The sequence below is a fragment of the Abramis brama genome, assembly GCF_963993115.1.
Source record: "Abramis brama genome assembly, chromosome: 21".
Lineage (NCBI taxonomy): Eukaryota > Metazoa > Chordata > Actinopteri > Cypriniformes > Leuciscidae > Abramis > Abramis brama.
In genome coordinates, this window is record NC_139983.1 from 24,334,689 (window position 1) to 24,354,767 (window position 20,079).

Here is a 20,079-nt window from a genome sequence, read left to right on the forward strand (position 1 = left end):
TACTTCAGAACAGTTGAAGATGTGCCACTTTGGACTGCTGGCATATATACTTGACCAAATATTCAAGGATATTGTCTTGGCCAAAAAACAAAGAGGAAAAAGGGATATGGACACAAGTAACCACACCATATACACAAGAAACCAAAACTTTATTTTAAAGTCTATTGTTGTCATTTGTCCCTAACAAGCTAAAAATCACAGATTAATTAGGATGGTAGCTCACAAATCACCTAGGACACTATGGAACCAGGAGTTTTCCTTTTTCACCTTTCTCCCGCTTTCTGTACAGTTCCTACAATGCTTTCCAACCTGCGGGCACGAATGCAGGGCAGCTGTTCATAAGTGCTGAAGCCCAGCTCTGAATTTTGCTGGGGCTGCCAAAAAAGAAGAAGGTGGTTCTTCAACACCTGGAGCAAAAAAACAACACCAGGAAAGGTGAGCAATCAAGAGAGAAATATAATGGAGATAAAAGTAGATCCTGGAAATGGAAGCTCTCTTTAAAGTAGAGGTGAGTGGCTGATGGTACCTCATCTGTCATGTAGTAGGTCTTTCTAAGCAGGCTCCGACGTGCCGCTTCCACCTCCTGCAGAGAATGAAAGTCAGGATGGTCATCACTCACAGCAAAATGACAAAATAAGACAGCTAAGAGACCATCTATCACACTTGCTTCACTCTTCTGACATATTTCAAACCCAACCACTCCATTTAGGATTATGTGACAGACAACCTGCATATATAATTTATAGGTTTCCCCAGAGGAAACATTTGCATAAAGTACATTTGCTTGACTTGATGACTTAAATTTGTGTATTTTTCTCATATTAAACCATTATATGGCTCCTGAAAACTAGGAAACTAGACAATTCTTCTTTTTTTTTAAACTTGAGAGTCTTTGGTCACTATTCACATTCAGTGTATGGAAAGAGCAGCTTAAATATTCTGCTAAAGGTCTTTTTATGCTCCATTTAAGAAAATCAGTCATATGGGTTTGTAATGTTGTAAAAAACAATGAAAATGAAGATTGAATTTTCATTTTTGGAACTAGCAAGTAGTAAATTCTTGCTTTTTTGTGACATTGGTCTTGCTCAGTGTTGTGATCTTTAACTAAAACTATTAAAAATCCTTTTAGGTAACTAAAATGAAGCTGAAATAAAATATGATATACATTTTAGATGAAAAAATAAAGTGTGTGTTCACCCTTTCAAAAAAGAAAATGATATATTTAGTCCTGATTTGCTAGCATTTACACTATCATTTTTAACACCGAACCTAAAGATATAAATCAAGAAAAAAAACCCAGATTTTATGACGTATATTTTGAAACAGAACTGTCGAACATTCAAAACAATGCTGTGTGCTGGACTAATGCCCGCTATATGTGCGTACATATGATGGTATATGATGGAGCTGACAACTCAGGAAGAACTTATAAAATGTGTAAAGAATAAATGTGTCAAAACAGCGACAGGAATCCCTCCATCACACACAAATGAAAATCTGCTGCCTGTTATGGGTAACATCGAAAAAACAGGTTTGCTTGAGCATTCTGTCCTTTTTAGGGTTACAGCTTGTGACATGTCCTGTTTTTGGTTTGATTACATGTCTTTGGTCTGTGTTGCGTTCATACTTCAGTCAAACTGCACCAGAGTTCGTTATAATCAATTACAATCAAACCCAACCTTAAATGAAATAATACTAAAATAACACTGGCCTTGATGCCCTTGTAGTTTACCTCTGCCACTGCATCCTGGGAGAAGATAAAAGCATTGAGATGGGCAACAGCCACTGCATAAAGTACAGGACACCAGTTCCTCTTCAGAGCTCCTGTTACTAGTGCTCGAAAGTACAGCCGCAACAGAGGCAGGGAGTCCTCCATGGGGGACGTGAACTTCTCCAGTGGAACAGGCAGCTGTAAAGGACAAGCAAATCAAATTTCAGCTGGAGACGGTCTTAACTGCTTCACAAAAGGGATTTATAGTTTAGTCATATATCTAGCACATATACGGTATATCTATGGATAAGCTCTGAAATGGCTTAAAAGGGCTTTTTATCTTCAGTCAGAACAGCCATAATTTCAACCAAACAGCCACTGTCAAGTATTTTTTGAAATGTTTAATGCTATTTAGTCAAGGAAAAAAAAAATTCTACATTTAGAGTAGGCAAAAATAAATTATGTAGTTGTATTTTGTCGCAAAACTTCTGTGACTGAATTCAGTATAGTCCAACTTTTCGAATTACAAAAAGTTGAATAATACAATAAAATCACTTTCTTTTATATGCAGTACAATAACAATACATGGTAATAAACTATTATATTTGTATAATATAGGTCACCATGAAATCAAGATTTTTTTTATTAAATATTGCAGTATTTATTATAAATGATTTATCCGTGCACATAATTTTTTTTATTCATGTGCCCTCGTAATTTTTTAATTAGTAAATAAAATTCCTGTAAGACTTTCGTTCATCTTCGAAACACAAATGAAGATGTTTCTGATGAAATCTGAGTGTTTTCTGTCCTTCCATTGACAGCTACGCAACTGAAACTGTGACGTTTCAAAAAGTTCATGAAGAGATCGTAAAACTAATCCATGTGAATTGAGCGGTTTAGTCCAAATTTTCTGAAGAGACAATCTCTTTATATAATGAACAGATTTAATTTATGCTTTTATTCACATAAATATTCATCAACGCACACATCAGTTGTGGTAAAGGAAGCTAAAGCATGTTTGCTTGACGTGCGAGAACGAGGTTGGTTCGAGTGTGTTACGCAGCACGTTTGAGCTTCAGCAAGAACCAATGAAAATTTTTCTTGTGCGTCAAGCAAGTTTGGATAAGTTTCAGTTTCTGTTCGCTGATCAATGTTTATATGTGAATAAAAGACTAAATTCAATCTGTTCATCATTTAAAGCAATCATTTTATGAAATTTTAAAGCATCAAAGTGTAGTTGCGTGGACTATCAATGGAGGAAGAGAAATCTCTCATATTACATTAAAATATCTTCTTTTGTGTTTCGAAGATGAACGAATATCTTACGGGTTTGGAACAACATGAGGGTGAGTGATGACTTTTTTTTTTCCTTTTTGGGTAAACTAACCCTTTAATCAAAATAACTTCTCCCCTCACTAATACATCTCTTATTTTCTCTAATGGCATGTGCACTAGCGCAAGGGTGGGTGGGACAATAAATTCTCCCCTCCAGCAACCTTTCACTCACATGAGGTCGCAGCAATAGCAAAAAACAATAAAGAAACGTGCGTGACGCCGCTGACAGGCTAGGATGCCGGTCCGCTATTCCCCTCAGTTGCTTAAGCCTAGAGAGGATGAGACGCCGGACCCCATCCCTTACCTGGACCCATCCTAACTGATCACTGCCCGTCCTTCATGACTCCCCGGCACGATGAGGACACCAGATCCCTTGATTATTTGGACACTTAATTTTCCCTTATTTTGACATTTTGTTTTATTTCTGTTAAATAAATGCCTCTCTGACGCCACACAACCACTGTGTTTGTCCTTTGCTCCTCCCACCACAATAGGCAGTCTACAACTATTTTAGCAAATTTAAATAGGAAAATAAAACATGCATTAAAATACTATCAATTCTCAAAAAGTATCCTAATTTTATATTGGCAGCAAAATAACAGTGAACGAACTATTCACCACTCATATCATGTCCATTCATATCATGCATTTGGTACATCCTAAGCAAACAAATTGGTGAACTCAAGTAGACTTTCCCAACTCAAATCATCGGATGACCTTGTGAACTGCACTTCAATGATCAAATCTTAGTCTGAATTGGATCACTGCTTCAAATGCCCATGATTGCAATGAGAAAACAACTCATGTTTCCATTTTGTTTATCCTGCACGTAAAACACTTGATGAAAAGAAACCCCTTACCTGCTGTAGCGAGACCCCCAGCGATCGCAGCATTCCCACATGTTCACCAAACGCAGCCAGCCTCATGGTGACACTGTAGCGCCGCTGTAGAGGCAAAAGCATGAAGCAGCCAAAGAGCAGGTCACCGAATGACACAGCTTCATACTGCGCCAGCAGAGCTGAGTATAAGTCATGAAAGGAAGCCAGGCCTGGTGGAGCTGAGCCCAGATCCAGCGCCTCAAGCTGGGCTGGCCGTGTTAGTCTGCGAAACAGCGCCCAAGTAAGCTCTTGCACAGGTCGTTCCAGGAAGAGGTCACTGGAGCACAGAAAGACACAGGCTAGCCGGGCTAACTTAGCCACTGGTGGCACAGCCGTGAGCGCTTGCTCCCTCCAGCTCTCCAGCACAAGGAGCCATTGAAGGCAGTGAGTGGCTGACTGTACAGACCCTGCTGGAAGAGACTCGACCTGCTGCCCACCGCCAGCTGACTGTCCCGTTCGCTCATAGAGACTGATGAGCGGTAAGAAGGGCCAATCGGAAGGCAGCGAGGGGCCAGTAAGCTCAGGTAGAAGATGAGAGCTGACGAAAGGGTTTCTGCCGAGGTACCGGTCACGGGACGAAAGGACAGAGGGTTCCATGTATGCAAGGTGGGTGAGGTAGCAACCGCGGATGGAGGGCAAATGATGAAGAGCGTCACGTAGCAGGGCACCAACGGCAGGTGAAGTCCTCTCCTTGAGCTGCAACTCAGCCAACGCGGCCACCTCTGGTTCACCACAACCACCCTCCCTAACAAGGAAAAGAATAGAATTATTACTAAATTAATCCATATTACATACTTAAAACATTTAATTTGCATGACAGAGAAAAAAATAAAATAAAAATAATAATAATAATAATAAATTATTTATATTTATATTTATATTTATATTTATATATATATATATATATATATATATATATATATATATATATATATATATATATATATATATATATATTCTCATTCTCATTCTCAAAGTACATCCTTCCAGTGGTTAAATTGTGAAAAATATAAAAGACAAAAATAATACCAAAAAAATATTAACAAACATACATACACAACAGTTACAAAGTTTGGGGTCGGTAATATTTGTTAATGTTTTAGAAAGTCGTCTCTTATGCACACTATTTATTTGATAAAAATAATAATAATATTTTTTTTTTATATATTGATCAAAAATACAATAAAACAGAATATTGTTAAATATTATTACATTAAAATTATATATTTTATATAAATTTATAACCCTTTTCTATTGCTGAATTTATCCCCCTCCCCTTCTCTTACTGAGCCCAAACGTTTAAATAGTGTAAAATATAATAATAAAATACTGTAGATAAACACAAAATGAAACATTCACCAATACATATAAAAAAATATAACTAAAAACAACAACTGTCAACGATCCATGGAATGGAAAATCCGCTCCATCCAGTCAGAAATGTGCAGTTTGCTGCTCTCTTGTGAATATGATGCCATACTACAGCTTGATAAACATTTAACATTGCAAGAACACAAATGAACTATAAATGTATTTATAGCATGTCTGAAACTCTACATAAATGCAGAAACATCTGAACACAAACAGTACACAATCAGAATGATGAACAATAACATGCAGCCAAATCTAAATACCAGCCAAGGCCTGATCAGTTTCCCAATGAGTTTCAGCTCTTATCTTGCTACAGTTAATGAAACAAAGCCTGTCCTCATGGCACATGTCTGAAGAGGTTCAAGAATAATAATACTCATTTCACATCAAAGCAACATAAAAGATATAATCATAGATTATTGAGATAAAATAAAATAAAATAAATTGCATCCTAGAGACCCTCTGATCTGTAGGCACTTACACAAATTCTTACAGTCAGTTAAGATTAAACAAAATAAGGCCTAAATTGGCTGTTTTTCTTTCTTTCTTTAATTAGACTGAATTCAAAGTACAGTGACATTTGTAATGACAATAAACATGCACAATCAGCATTTATTTGAGGTTTAACAAAATGCTAAATTGGCTTTTTTTTTTTTTTTTGCCTAGACTAAATTCTAAGCATAGTGACATTTGTAATGACAATAAACATAATATGAAATATGAACTGGTGTCAAGGTGATTTTTAGAGGAAGTATGAAGTCTAGTGCCAAGCATCTGAATATTTGTGGGCACCATATAAGAAAATGTGAATATTATTTTGTGAATACAATGTAAGAGACAAATTACAATCAAACTAAAGCCCTATTCGCATGGGATAAGTATTACCTGGTGACCTCTAGTCATTTGTAATAATTGCGGAGGTTGTCTGTGATCTTAATCCCGTGTGAATCGGCCATGTCTGTAATTTGCAAATGACCTACCATATTTCGCCGAACACCGAGGTCCTGTGATAATATTAGTCCCGTGTGAATAGGCATCTCTGTGATTTGGCATGGTCGTTTATAATTTTTTATTTTTTTAATTTTTGTGTGTGAGTGTTTTGATAGTAATTTGGGTGCTGGGTCATATCGCTATTCAACATACAACTATACAATTTGCAGAAAGAGAAAGCTGAAAACCATCAGAAGAGCAAAAACAAAAAGAATGATTAGATGGAGATGAATTACATGTATAGCAGCATGCGGTAAGGAACATTCTTCTGTTTATGATAAATAATAACAAGACATTTCCAAGCAATAGCCTATTGACATCATATCCAGGAGATAAGTCTGTAAATTTGAGTAAAATCATAGGCTTCGCTTATCCCATGCGAATGCACCACACGAAATTCAGATGTGGGTGGGTAATTTCTAAATCACACGTGGTCCCCAGATAATACTAATCCAGTGCGAATAGGGCTTAAGACTGCAAGGGAGATGAGAGCTTGCGGCAAAGCTTCATCAGATACTTACGGAAGGAGGCTGTGGCTGAAAGTCAAGGCAGACATGAGTTCATGTGCCAAGTATTCACTGCCAGGCAGCAGCCAAGACAATAAAGCCAACGACACTTGGTGGAACAAGAAAGCGTGTTTGGCCACCTCTGGGTCAACTGGAACCTAAAGATAATTAAATCACAGAATAAAACAGGGTTCCTATTTCAAACTTCTCATTTCAGTTCCTATCTCAGGGTTCACATTTTCCATTTCAAAATTCCATACATTTCCAGAATCAAATCTCCATACCTGTCTGTTGATTTTTCAGACGTGTTTAACATAAATGGTTCATACAGCATTATTTTCAGCATTATATTTGGTATATAGGACAGTAATCTGTAAATATTTTTATTTTCTTGGGGTTTTCTCAAAGGTGATAACATGCACTTATATGACGTGAATAACCCTAAAATAACAAAGTATAGTCTGATTCAGTGATTGTTTGGTCCTTTATCTGTTGCTGGTTTGAGTGGCATGAGAGTAAACATTCTTTTAGTGAAGTTCAAAATAGACTCGCTTATGGTAAAGACAGTTTTGCGTAATGAAAATGTGCACCTTGAATTCATTCAGTCATGTTTGAGAAATTAGTATATGATCACTAAACTTTTGCAATGAAAACACTCTGCTTGTACGATAATTGTTTTAAATAAATTCTTAATTTTATAATTTTAGAAAACTGAAAACACAATATTCTGTTTTATTTTTTCCATACATATCCAGATCTGGAAATGACTCAAATCAAATTCCATACTTTTCCAAACTTCATAGGAACCCTGATAAATGCATTATGCATTACATTTCAATTTATTTCAATAATTAATCCAACACATTTAAGTTTTAAACCTATTTTTCAGGTCAGCTTAATTAAACAATATATTTCATTCATTAAGCAAAGAAATTAAAGCATATTTTATTTTCTATATAAAAATATTTTAAATATTTTATACAATATAATAATATTATATTTCATTTATAAATGATATCATTATGCATAATATGTATGCAAATGCTGTTTTGTTAAATGCAGAGGTTGCAGTTACCAGCTTGTGAGCGAGTCTGAGCAGTAGATACAGCAGGTGGTGCTCATGGCGTAAAATCCAGGCGCTCGTGTGAGAAACAGAGGGCATGGCTCCGATACACGACCGCAGATAACCCAGTACAGCGTCAGAGAGGATGAGACGACTGAACTGATAAGAGACAGAGAAAGAAATTTGCAACGCAAAAACGCAGCATTTTTTCAGATCTATAAAAGTTTAGCCATAGTGAATTTACCTTGTGAATTAAGCCCTTGTGGATGGAGGTGACAGTGTTCAGCAGGTATAGGAGGGCGGTAGGGAGGGACAGAGGGGAGTTGGGTCCTGCTATCGTGCTGGAGGACATCAGCCTTGAGCAGAACAGGCCTGGCAGACTGGGGACGACCTCCCCACCAGGGGCACTCAGCCCGGGGTTACAGATCACAGAGCTGGACCTGCAGAAGGAGATCATATTATGTTCCATTTATGCAAGATCTATTCTTTTTGTATGGCTCAAAGTGATCACTGTAACCTACAATATAAGCCCAGGCATCTCCTTTATTCATTTGCTTACATCAAATGCTATATTAAAATGGCAAAAATAATAAATACAAAATACAAAAAAAATAAAAATAATTAAACTTCTTACATTATTGTATCATTTCTGTACAATAATTATAATTTAATTCAGGGAATATAATTCACTTGATTCTTCGAGTGAACACACTTTTAAAGAAAAGATCAATACATCTGAAAACATCTGTTGCAAAGTCATATATTAGTAATTTTATTGTACAATAACACCACAAATAAAGTCATTATAATTTTTAAATTATTAATATTTAACTAATATTACTAAACCATTACATTTTATTGTTGTATTTAACATTATGCTGTTGTAACTATGTTAATGCAACTATAATTGATCAGTTATTTTAAAAAAAAGCTAATACCTGGTTTGTTTAAAAAAAAAAAACAAAAAAAAAAACATGAATTCATATGATAGCGGTTACTCTCAGAACACTGAAGTAAAATAACAGATCACCCTACCTGAAGCTGCTGGCCATATTTTGCATGGCCTGATGGGATATCAGGGGCAGAAGCACGTCTGAAGTTAGTGACTCTAGTTCCTGTAGACACTGTACCGGCTGGAAAGAGCTCTGACAAATGAATCAGATCAGATTAGTCACGTTACATATGCAAATGATGGTAATTATTTAAAGTATCTGTATATAATAGGCCCATTTGCATAAAAAGCTTCAGTTACCACCACTAAATTTTGATATATTCTAAAGGGAGAAAATAAATATGAGAGAAAATAAAATGTGAATCAATGGCACTCAATCTGCAGTGTAACATAAAAATACTTTTTTTTGGAGAAGAATCATTATCAGCAACTATTTCGTGCAGGCAGCATTATCTTGCCTTGAGGGAACTGACTGAATACGCTGAATAAATCTCTCATATTTTGGTGTTTATCACACCAGGGGCATTGATTCAGGGCAGTTTGGCAGTATCCACTTTGCATCTTAGAGATGAGTTCATGTTTTATGAATCATTCATGAATCTATTGCTAAACTTTTCAAAGCATTTAAAGGAGTCATGACATGGATTTTTTTTATAATTTCCTCAAGGAAACCTTCACTCGAACCCTCTGTCTGAAACGGTCCAATTTTAGGGGGCGGCTCCTGACTGCTTCATCTTTCAACAAAAGTTTCTTTGCAAACTCTCCATTACTCTTTGAATCGTTTACAAAATGAAAGCTCCGACCAACCACACAATCCTCTGACGCGATCCGGGATGCCAATAATATAAATCATCCACTTGTTTCCGACCCTGGGGTCTTTCTAAACTCTTTACAGAGATGCAAACCAGCTGTTTAAAATGGAAACAAAGCCAAAGTTCTTTCACGCTTCCACTTTTCACTCTTGATTCTGTTGTCAACGGACTCAAGTTCGTGGAACTGATGTACTCTATGTAAAAAACTGAATGTGCATCTGTATACTGTATCCAGTGTAGACAGCATCAGTGATTATAATGGGTTCTGTTTGCTTTTGATGTGACGTGACGCTCACAATCAGTGTAGGCAAATGTCAGCTGTTAAGCGACTGAATGCCAGTGGGCGGAGCCTATGGTGTGATGATGTATTCATCGATGCCTTGCTCTGGAGGCAGTCATATGCAAATGTGTTTGCCTGTATGACATCACAGATGCCACAATAATAATAAAAAAGATCTCATGTCATGACCCCTTTAAATAAATGTAAAAATAAATGTAATTTGTGTAACTGTGGCTAAAATAAAAAAAACTTTAGGAATATGCCTGTTTTATAAATACATAAGTGTAAAATAGAAAAGGCTGTTTTTTAAAATGACCTTGTCAGTGAGACTGGTGTGACACTGGCTTTGATTGTTATTTCACTCTTATAAATACCTACTTGCACACAGAGCTGTGAATAATACGCCTCCACGTAGAGCAAGTAGGATGGAAGCAGAATCAGAGCACTTGACATTTGAGCCGAGCCATCGAGTGCTCTCACACAGCCCTTGAGAGAGCTAATGACAGTGGGCTGGAGACCCGTCACATGACTCCACAGAACAGGAGGAGGTGGAGGACACTCAGTACCCTGAGCACTGTCGATACACACATCCAAACAGCTACAGATCATATCCAAAATGTATGGCAAAAAATAAATTGCAATATTATAATAAGCAAGACAAAAAAAGACAGTGGCACATATTTCTCTTACTAAACATTAAACCAGTGGTTAATCCTACCAAGAGTTCCTGACGAACTGTAAAAGTTAATCAAATAGAAAATAATCATAAACCTCTTTATGGTTATTTTTAAGGAACCCATGGAATTGCTTAAAGGAATAGTTCATCTTAAAATGAAAATTCTGTCTTCATTTACTCACCCTCAAGTTGTTTCAAACCTGTATGAGTTTCTTTCTTCTGTTGAAAACAAAAGAAGATATTTTGAAGAATGTTGGTAACTAGACAGTTGATGTACCCAAATGACTTCCATAGTAGGAAAAAAAAAATACTATGGAAGTCAATGGGGTACATTAACTGTTTGGTTACCGACATTCTTCTAAATATGTTTTCTGTTCAGCAGAAGAAAGAAATTCATACAGGTTTGACTGTATTAGGTTATTACAATATTATTGCCCATTATAATCAATTTATGTAATGTGCAATTGACATTTTGACATGGTTTGCCACGAATAACATATCCTAAAAGTGGAGTCTCACCTGACAAGGCCTCTCTGCAGTTCTTCATGGCACCCTGCCGTTTGAGTGACCTGAGTAAGCAGCACCAGCAGAGCTCTGATTCGGTCCAGCTCCAGAAACAGCACAGCTTCAGATGAAGCACACGGCCGGTTCCCAGCCTGCAACCTCTTCACCAGCACAGGATACAGATCCCTGGAACCACATCACCACAATCAGATGCTTTCAATACATCCCTAAACATCTGCCTATTTGTCACAACCACAGCTTATTGTCATAATTTGAAAGGGAAGTGAATGATCACACTTACGTGTAAAGACTGCAAGCCTGTCCGTAGCCGGCAGCAACTGCGAACAACCTCAGAGCCTCTGTAGTGCAGCGAAGAGCTTCACCTGCTTCCAGCAACATCTCTGATGGATCCACAACCACAAAACGTGACACAAGCTCCTTTCCTCCTAGAGAGTTCAGCTAAGAGACACAGGATAATTAGGGCCATGCTTTGACTTTAAGATAAATTTCATACTAAAATGTACAATTTCAGTGTATTAGAACATTGCTTATTTAAGGAAAACCATCCAAATTTGACATCCAAATAGCATTGTAGCCCATGGCAAGACCATATACACATTTCAGCACAACACTATGGTTTGACATCTGAGTTGGAGGCCTGTCACATCTTTTAATAAGCATCATACTCATTTACAAAAGAGGGTAGGAGTCCTATCAATCTTGCAATAAGTATCATAATTATTTACAATTGGTGGGCACTTGATACTGTTAACCTATGCTATTCAGGGAATACTCACTATTCTAGCACAAGCATGCCTCCCTGCACTTGCTAAAACACGAAGCAGCTTCATCGCCAAAGCAACAGGCAGCCCATACAAAGAAGATGGAGCCTGGGAGACGGCAGGAGTCCAGGAGCAGGGAAGAAACTCAGAAATCACAGTCTCCATCAGTCGTGGGCAGTTCAAGATCTGACAAAAAAAATGGTTTGCATTTCAATAAAAAATCTGACACAGATCAGAAATTATATAAATATATATATATGAAGACTTCAGATGCAAAAGCCTCTAAGTGCCATCTGAAATTTTCTTCTAAAATGAGTCTTTTTATCAAGCTTGTATGTTTATGTTCACTTATTCCACTTTAATGGCAATGAAAATTACCTATTAATTGTCATTAAAGTGAAATTACTGAACTTAAATATACAAGCTTGATAAAAAGACTATATATATGAATATAGTCTTCATTATATATATATATATATATATATATATATATATATATATATATATATATATATATATATATATATATATAAAATTTATATTATATATAAATCTAAATATTTTGTATATAAATAACACATTTTTCTTATATACATGAATGTGTGTGTTTTTATATATACAAATTAATTATACACAGTACACATACATATATTATGTAAACACAAACTTTTATTTTGCATGCGATTAATCCTTTCACAGCCCTACACAATCTCTCTTTCTCTCGTTAATTAATTAGAATTCATTCAAATAAATGAATTCTTACCGCAATACTTTATTTCACTTCAGAATTCTAGATCTAACGAACCATAGATAAATAACAAACAAAAATTACAGTTATTTTCCAGCCTACATCCCTTCAGTCAGATTTTGCATGCAAACATCCATGACAGCTTTTAACATATCCATTCTGGCAGGTAATCATGGTACCACCCGATGTGAATAATATAAATTATTTTATTTGCACGGCCACCAGAGGGTCAACCGTGTCACATTGTAAAGCGATCACCAACAAAATCATTTTAGGCAGGGATTCTTGTAAACAGATATCGGACACAAGTAAACTGAACTTGAACAGGCGGGACAAAAATGTGGATATGGTCAAAACATCAGATCTATGCGGTGTAAACATCACCTTAAATGAAACTTAAACAAGGATTAGAAATCTTGCCTTGGCAACTAATTGAAATAAAATAAGCTGAAGTACTAAAATTTCTAAAACTGAAACAAAATTAGAACTAAAAGCTAAATAGAAACATTTTAGAAAAATAAAAATGTCAAAACGATATATGACTAAAACTCACATGAATGAAAACTGAAAATATTCTAATTCAAGTTATTAATAAATATGATTCTAGACCGGGAAGAATAAAAAAAAGTTTGTCACAATGATATATAAATAACAATAAAATAACAGTGGTGGTTCAGAATTCAGTTACCTGTGTGGCGGCAGCGGTCGAGTGGCGAGCGATTCTGATCAGAACCTCCAGAATATCAAGAACAACTCTGGGAGAGGGCCGCAGCACCTCCAGGATGTAGCGCAGTCGAGGAAGTCCCTGCATCCTCAGAAAGCCCTGATGACAACACACAAATTTCAGTAATACTGCATAACCGAGAGCCGCTACTAACTTTGCAGAAAGAGAGCAATCTTAGAGCCCAGTTACCTTGACAACATCCTGCCTAGCAACGTCATGATCCGTTTTCTTTTCTTCTTTTTCCTTTGCCGTTTCTTTTAAGGCCTCATCCAAGCCTTCATCTTCCTCATCCTCATCCTCCTGAGCAGTTGGCAGCAAAGGAAATGTTGCCATCCCGAGCAGCCATGAGAAGGCATTATCCAAGCACTCCTAGGATGAGAGAAATCAGAACTGTTGTGGTTCCTTATCCCCAAAAGTGCATAAATGATACGCGAGATGATCGTCTCTTACTTCATCATCGGATGAAACCAGCAGAGCTCGCAAGGCATGCACCGCTGCTGACATCACACCCTCCACACCGTCATCCAGGGAGAAACGCAGAAGGAAGAGGAGTCCAGCATCCAGTAAAGAAGACAAGACGCTGCCCTTCAGAGAGGAAGTGTACTCACCAGCACGGGCCTGATGGAGAACACAAGCGTACAGTGTTAATAAGAGACAAATCTACAGAAAGAAAATATTACGATGGATGGATGGATGGATGGATGGATGGATGGATGGATGGATGGATGGATGGATGGATGGATGGATGGATGGATGGATGGATGGATGGATGGATGGATGGATGGATGGATGGATGGATGGATGGATGGATGGATGGATTTGTTTTACCCAGATTCACTATGGTAAACCTATTACAGGCATTTATATTTTAGACCGGGCAGGATGGTTTTTGTGGGAAATTGCATACATATTCTTCCGCAAAAAGCTTGCAGTTTTATTTTTTAACTGCTAGAGGGACAAAAGTTACATAGTGTACCTTTAACAACGCAAAATATTTTAGTAAGCCATTGTTACTTTATTGAACAAGAGAAAGTGTCCAATAAAAGGGTTACCAAGATAAAGTGAGTAGTATTCTGTTGATCATGTGATCTCAACATGTCTGTATCCATGAGGAGATTTGCTACATATAAATTAATAATATTAGTTTTAACCAGGCTGCCACTATGAGTAGAGTCTTCATCTCATTTGAGTTTAGATCATTTAAAACATTTTTCAAAAGTACTATTTATTTTTTTTATGTCAATTTTTTAATGATGGGAAAAAGAGAGAATCCAGCATTTACCCTCTTTAATAACAGTGTTTGTGAAATCAAATCTACTGCGATCTAATAGCTTTTCACATCAACTCAATGAACTTTTTGTGTTTTAATTTTTTAATGTTGGTTTACTTTGGTCAGGACATTAGCGAGAGTGCTGACGGCCAGATTGCGCTGTTGGTTGAGCTGACTGCGAGAGAGGAGGAAAAGCTCTTGCAGTGAATATCCAGCCAGCTGGAACAGAGGAGAGAGAGAAAATGATAGATATTATTACACATATATGACAGATGCACACGTCTTTTATTTGACTAATACAAACATCTTTTAAAAGAAGAACTGGCATCAGTTCTATTTCACTGCAATAGATGAATTTAGATGAAGCAACTCACCTCTGGCTCCTCTCCATGGTGATGCAGGCCCAAATGAGTGGGCAAGTCTTTGGTGGCTGGGATGAGAGTGCCAGCGAAATCAAAACGTGCTTGCATAGCCTGAAAATGTAATAAAGCATTTATACAAACAAGAACACAGAATACCAGAGAACATTTCATTTATCTCATTAAAGTCGGTATAAAATGAAATTGAACTATTTTTAAAACGCATGTAGATTCTGTTGTAAACATTTCATCCATGCATGTTTCAGTTTTTACTTTTTTTTTCTGGCCTTCATCATAGCTGACAGTGAAATGACAGACTTCTCTCTGGTGATGTAAAACCCATCCCTTTCTTATAAATTACTGCAAGCTCATATTCAGATCTACTGTCATTCAATCAACAACCGATGGACAGAACCTAATTTTTTTATTTTTTTATTTTTGATAATTCTTTTCACTGGGATGTAATCACAATAGAGATCCTTTATGTGCATAGCACAGATATTCCAGGATTAGTTAAAAGTATGTGCCAAAGCTTAATACTTAGGGTTTGGGGTTTTGGAAAAAGTACACCTAATTAACAAGCACAACTAATTAAACCACCTTTGACGGTTTCATGGTTTGTACCTTTTTGGTGCTGAGCCTACTGGGTGCAGGAAGGTCTCTAGTCCATTCCAGTTTTTCTAGCTCCACCTTGTCCATGTGAAGCCATACCTTCTGTGGCTTGATGGGCAGCTCCTCCTCTGCAAAAAATAAAAATAAAAGACCAATATCATGAATGATCAATAATAATAAGCAACAAAAAACTAGACTTTCAGTTATTTAAAAAGCCTATTCACATGTATATTGACAAACGCATACCACATGCTGACGGCAGTGTAACTAGGGAAGAACTGTTCTCTGGACGGTAACCTCTGATGTGCTTCATCCATAAATGTCATTGAGTTCCTCTTATCTCTATTACCTTAAAACAAATTGGTGCTTGCTCTGGCTAACTCTGCTCTAATCAGACTAATTGAAATTGATGCATCTGCCTTAGCATGCTGGGCTCACAGCTTAGCTGGACAGATCTGCAAAGTGTACAGTCCAGAATATGTGTGGCCAGGGTGAATAAAGAACTGGAAACAATCCAGCTGCACTTGTGCTGACAAGATTGAGAAGACCCAGTCCATTACATTAGCTTTAGTTTCTAATGCTGTATGCATGCAGACTAGTCCAAATACCCCATTCAGCCGTCTTCATGAGTAGCATTTGTCAAATAAACCACAAATATGTAGGTTTACCTTGTCTTTACAACATTTCGTCACAACGCAAATGGTATATTATGTGATCTGTTGCTGCTAAATGAGCTCTGAAATCACTTACCTGTAATTGGAGGCTGAACTACAAGCTGATTCTCATCTTCCTCATAATCCTCCATGGTATCCCTTTGAGATTCCTGAGCTTTTATTGTGCGGTCTAACTCTGTAGAAGTGCTATTAGGCGGAAAGTCTTCTTTTTGCACAGGCTTGGATGATGACTCAGATCCTGGTGTTCTCTGTGCCTTCCGAGATCTCACAAAGTCCACTAATCTAGGGTCTGACATAATGCAACAACGTGAGGTCTAAAACTCTTAAATACATTAAAAGAATAAAATCAATAAAACAAAATTAAGAAAATGGTCAGTGAAAGGGTGCTTAAATTACAAAAAAAAAAAAAAAAACACTGATCAACCTCAGGAGGTCAGAATATGGGTGTATTTTATTAAATATTTATTTTATATGACATTTGCAACCCTGTTACTAAAATATGGGACATTTTCTGGCAACAAACAATAATACTACTGTTGAAAAGTATGGGGTTAGTATGATTATTTTATTTTTTTTCGTTTTTGAAAGAAGTCTGCTTTTATTTGATCAAAAATGTAATAAATTTGTATGATGGCAACACTGATTTTCAGTGTCACATGATCCTTCATTCTAATCATTCTAATATGCTGATTTGCTGCTCAAGAATCATTAATCATTCTTCTCTACCGTTGTGCTGCTAAATATTTTTGTGAAAATCCTGATACATTTCGTTTCAGGATTTGAATATAATAGAAAGTAAGAAAAAAAAATGCATTTATTTTAGATATAATTTTTTATAACATAGTAAATCTCTTTACTGTCACTTTTTATAAACTGGATGCATGATAAAAGTATAACTTTCTTTAAAAACAAAAACCTCCAAATTACAATAATTGAGAAGAATAGCTTGTTAAGGAACCAAATAATATATATTTTAGGTGTGTAACGGTTCTCTGTAAAAAAAAAAAAAAAAACGAATTGTTCTCCACCCACGGATTGGCATACTATTGCACCGTGGTTCATCTTAAATCTCACGACGCATCTATAATATGGTTTGTTGAAAATAACAACGCTTAAAACAGACAGACAGAGTTCGGCTAGTGTATGCATTCTGGCTTCCCAAAATGTTACAACAGCGATGATCAAAAAACGTGGACAAAACAGTCACTCTTTGTAAAATTTGTTCAGTACAAGTGCTGTATCCTCTAATATGGCCAGTCATTCACGCCATCATCACCCGAATATTGATAGCAGGTGACAAGCGCAGGTGAAACCTGAACAGCACATGTTGCTATGTGTGTTTAAACTAAACTCATTTAAGCCTTGCCAATTTAAACATTCAAGCACAAGAAGACACGAAAGCGAACTCGCACGCGTGCTGTGAGAAGATGTGTGTGCACTCATCTGAAGCGCACTTGCGGAAAGGCGCATCTCAGATAGTGTGCAAATATGGAGTCCTCTTTCAACGGAAATAAATTCTGTCAACATCCCCGTCTTGGCGAGTATCCTAGCAAACATAGTAGATTACTTAGGTGAACATAAACAGTCGAGAAAGACAACGCATGTGTTCAGTATTAGTGTATTGGATCCATGCATTATGTCTTAAAGTGACAGCAGCCTAACATTCCTGCTGTTTGTGTTTTTAATCTTAATCAGACAACAAAAGGCAAGGAAAACACTCACTGCTCTTGACTGAGTAGCTTTTATAATCTGTAATGTTATTTTACATTTGATTGCTTTATTCAATTTCTGTACCTGAAAACTACTGTTAGATAGCAAAATAACCTGAAAAGCACTTTTTATTTTATTTGTATCTTTGCTCTATTGTATTTATTTGTGCTGTTGCTTGCAGTTTGATTATTTGTTCTTATTTTCTTTTTAATTTGACAGTAACCCTTTTTCTCCTGAATATAACCCATGCCGAACCACATATTTCTTACAAAGAAAAAATAACCATATACAATACTATATAACAGATTTGAATGGTTGATCCTGCCGAATACAACACTACATTGTACACTTCACTTTGTGTAAAAACTAAGAAGGTATTGAGCTCACCGAGCTGAGCGAGCAGCTTCCTCTGTTCCTCCAGTATCTCACTCTGGGACATCGCCTGCAACCTTGCCTGATTCTCCTCATGGATTTTCATCGTCTCCATGGCACTATTTGCAATCGCAAGTCCTTGACCTGAAAGTAGCAAGGGGCCACCAACACGGTCTATAACAGAACCACAAACATAAGTTATGAATGCGTTAGTTAGCCGTGAAAAACTTTCTGGAATGTGATAGCGCTCACTCACCCATAACACCTGATTCGGGTCGCTCAGTCTCCATGCTCTCCAATGGTGAGAAGCCCACATGTCTAGATGCAGAAGACTGATCTCTAGTCTCTGAACCATTTAAAGACTGAACATCTTCATTCTTAGACCTCTGTGCTGCAATTTGACGTGCAAAAATACTTTTTCTACCTCTAGGCGCTCTTTCCTGCTCCTATGTGCAGTAAAAAAAAAGGCAGAAACGTCAGACAAGAGAAATGAATGAAGGATTTTGTGCATGTATAATGTTTTCTCACCTCACTTTCCACCACAGATCTACGCAAGACTTTAGGGAAAGCAGTGCCTGTGATACACGGGAGCAACACAGGTACTGCACTCGTGTCCCTCTCCTGTTAGGAGGAAGACATAACCAATAAGCATGGCATTATGTTATCATTCAATCAAACAATAGACTTTAATATAACTCACAATGATCCTGGAGAGAACAGCACTGATATGGGTATCATGTCTGTCCAGTCGCTCTTCTGGGCCCTCATCTTCAAAACGCACCCGCTCCTGTTTAAAACGTGACTTCTTTGCAGGGGTCAAGGTGGGAATCTCATCTGGAAGATCTGGAGGAGCAGATACACTAATTTAAGCCCAAAGCTAGTGGTAACACTTTAGAATAATAGTTTATTTTACACAAAACAAAATCAGCCTGATCCTATGAATGCAGGTCTAATGAAACTCATCATTACATCTGTGTATGAAAATGTTATGAGATGAGATTCAATAACTGCCAGAAAGCTCAGATCTTTCTACCTTACCTTCAATAGTCACAACATCTCTGTGATTTTCCTGCTCATGTGCACCAGCAGCATCTCCTCTGCGTTTATCAGGGCGCTTCACTACAGTGACAGTGGACTGACCGCCCGCCGCCAGAAGCTCTTGCTGCTCCCGGAGCAGATCCGCCTCGCTGTCTGTGGACTTGGGACGCCGCAACATCCCAAACTCCTGAATTAACACAAGGGCGTCTAATGTTTCAGAGAAGAGTGTCAGGACTAATACCGACTCAACATTTACCCCTTAAATTTGCATCTTGTACTTCACTGACTTACAGTCTTAATGTTTATTGCTTAATGTCCTGTAGCCAGGAAGATCGTTCATGCCACGATCCTCTGTCAGCTTTTTGGATGAATATGTATGTACTTGTACTCTAAACACATGAGGAGTTTACAAACGTGTCTCAGCTTCCGGGTTAAGCGTAACCATTACAAAATAAAAGCCCTTTCGGTTTAAGAGTTTTTTTTTTTTTTGTCTTTAAATAAAATATTGCATCGTTATTAAAAAATATAAAAACACAATTTAACATAAAATAATGAATTTTATTCTATTGTATTTTCTTATTATTCTTTTTATTTACATTACTGAAATTTAAGTATGTGTTTCCCTTCCACTACTATAATTTATATTATATTATATTATAAAAAATACATCATTTAATAAATATATCAGGCACAAAGCTATAAGAGGCTG

General features: G+C 36.9%; 1 protein-coding gene across 2 annotated transcripts; it reads right to left on the reverse strand.

The window, feature by feature from the left end:
• Nucleotides 1-132: 132 nt before the first annotated feature.
• rpap1 (RNA polymerase II associated protein 1) lies at nt 133-19,809 on the reverse strand. Of its 2 annotated transcripts, none has more exons than XM_084096678.1 (25): nt 19,662-19,809; nt 19,371-19,557; nt 19,033-19,175; nt 18,861-18,953; nt 18,589-18,778; nt 18,348-18,506; nt 16,327-16,539; nt 15,589-15,704; nt 14,980-15,078; nt 14,723-14,824; nt 13,786-13,953; nt 13,525-13,704; nt 13,300-13,434; nt 11,879-12,049; nt 11,383-11,540; nt 11,097-11,267; nt 10,280-10,475; nt 8,893-9,002; nt 8,102-8,297; nt 7,870-8,016; nt 6,810-6,952; nt 3,910-4,672; nt 1,733-1,909; nt 527-583; nt 133-407 (listed from the first exon to the last, which is right to left on the reverse strand). In XM_084096678.1, exons 2-25 carry the CDS (start codon nt 19,546-19,548, stop codon nt 264-266), a joined length of 4,209 nt encoding a protein of 1,402 aa, XP_083952804.1. In that variant the 5' UTR covers nt 19,549-19,557; nt 19,662-19,809; the 3' UTR covers nt 133-263. The 2 variants fall into 2 exon arrangements, with proteins under 2 accessions (XP_083952804.1, XP_083952803.1); XM_084096677.1 differs by having other exon boundaries at nt 19,371-19,577.
• Between the last annotated feature and the right edge of the window lie 270 nt (nt 19,810-20,079).

What these genes read in the sequence shown, in the direction of transcription:
- rpap1 (XM_084096678.1), bottom strand. Translation starts at nt 19,548, where the DNA reads ATGTTGCGGCGTCCCAAGTCCACAGACAGCGAGGCGGATCTGCTCCGG. An exon ending in ACCCGAATCAGGTGTTATGG is followed by an intron (nt 18,507 to 18,588) that starts GTGAGTGAGCGC and finishes GTTCTGTTATAG; the next exon opens with ACCGTGTTGGTGGCCCCTTG. An exon ending in TGGGGGTCTCGCTACAGCAG is followed by an intron (nt 1,910 to 3,909) that starts GTAAGGGGTTTC and finishes TGTCCTTTACAG; the next exon opens with CTGCCTGTTCCACTGGAGAA.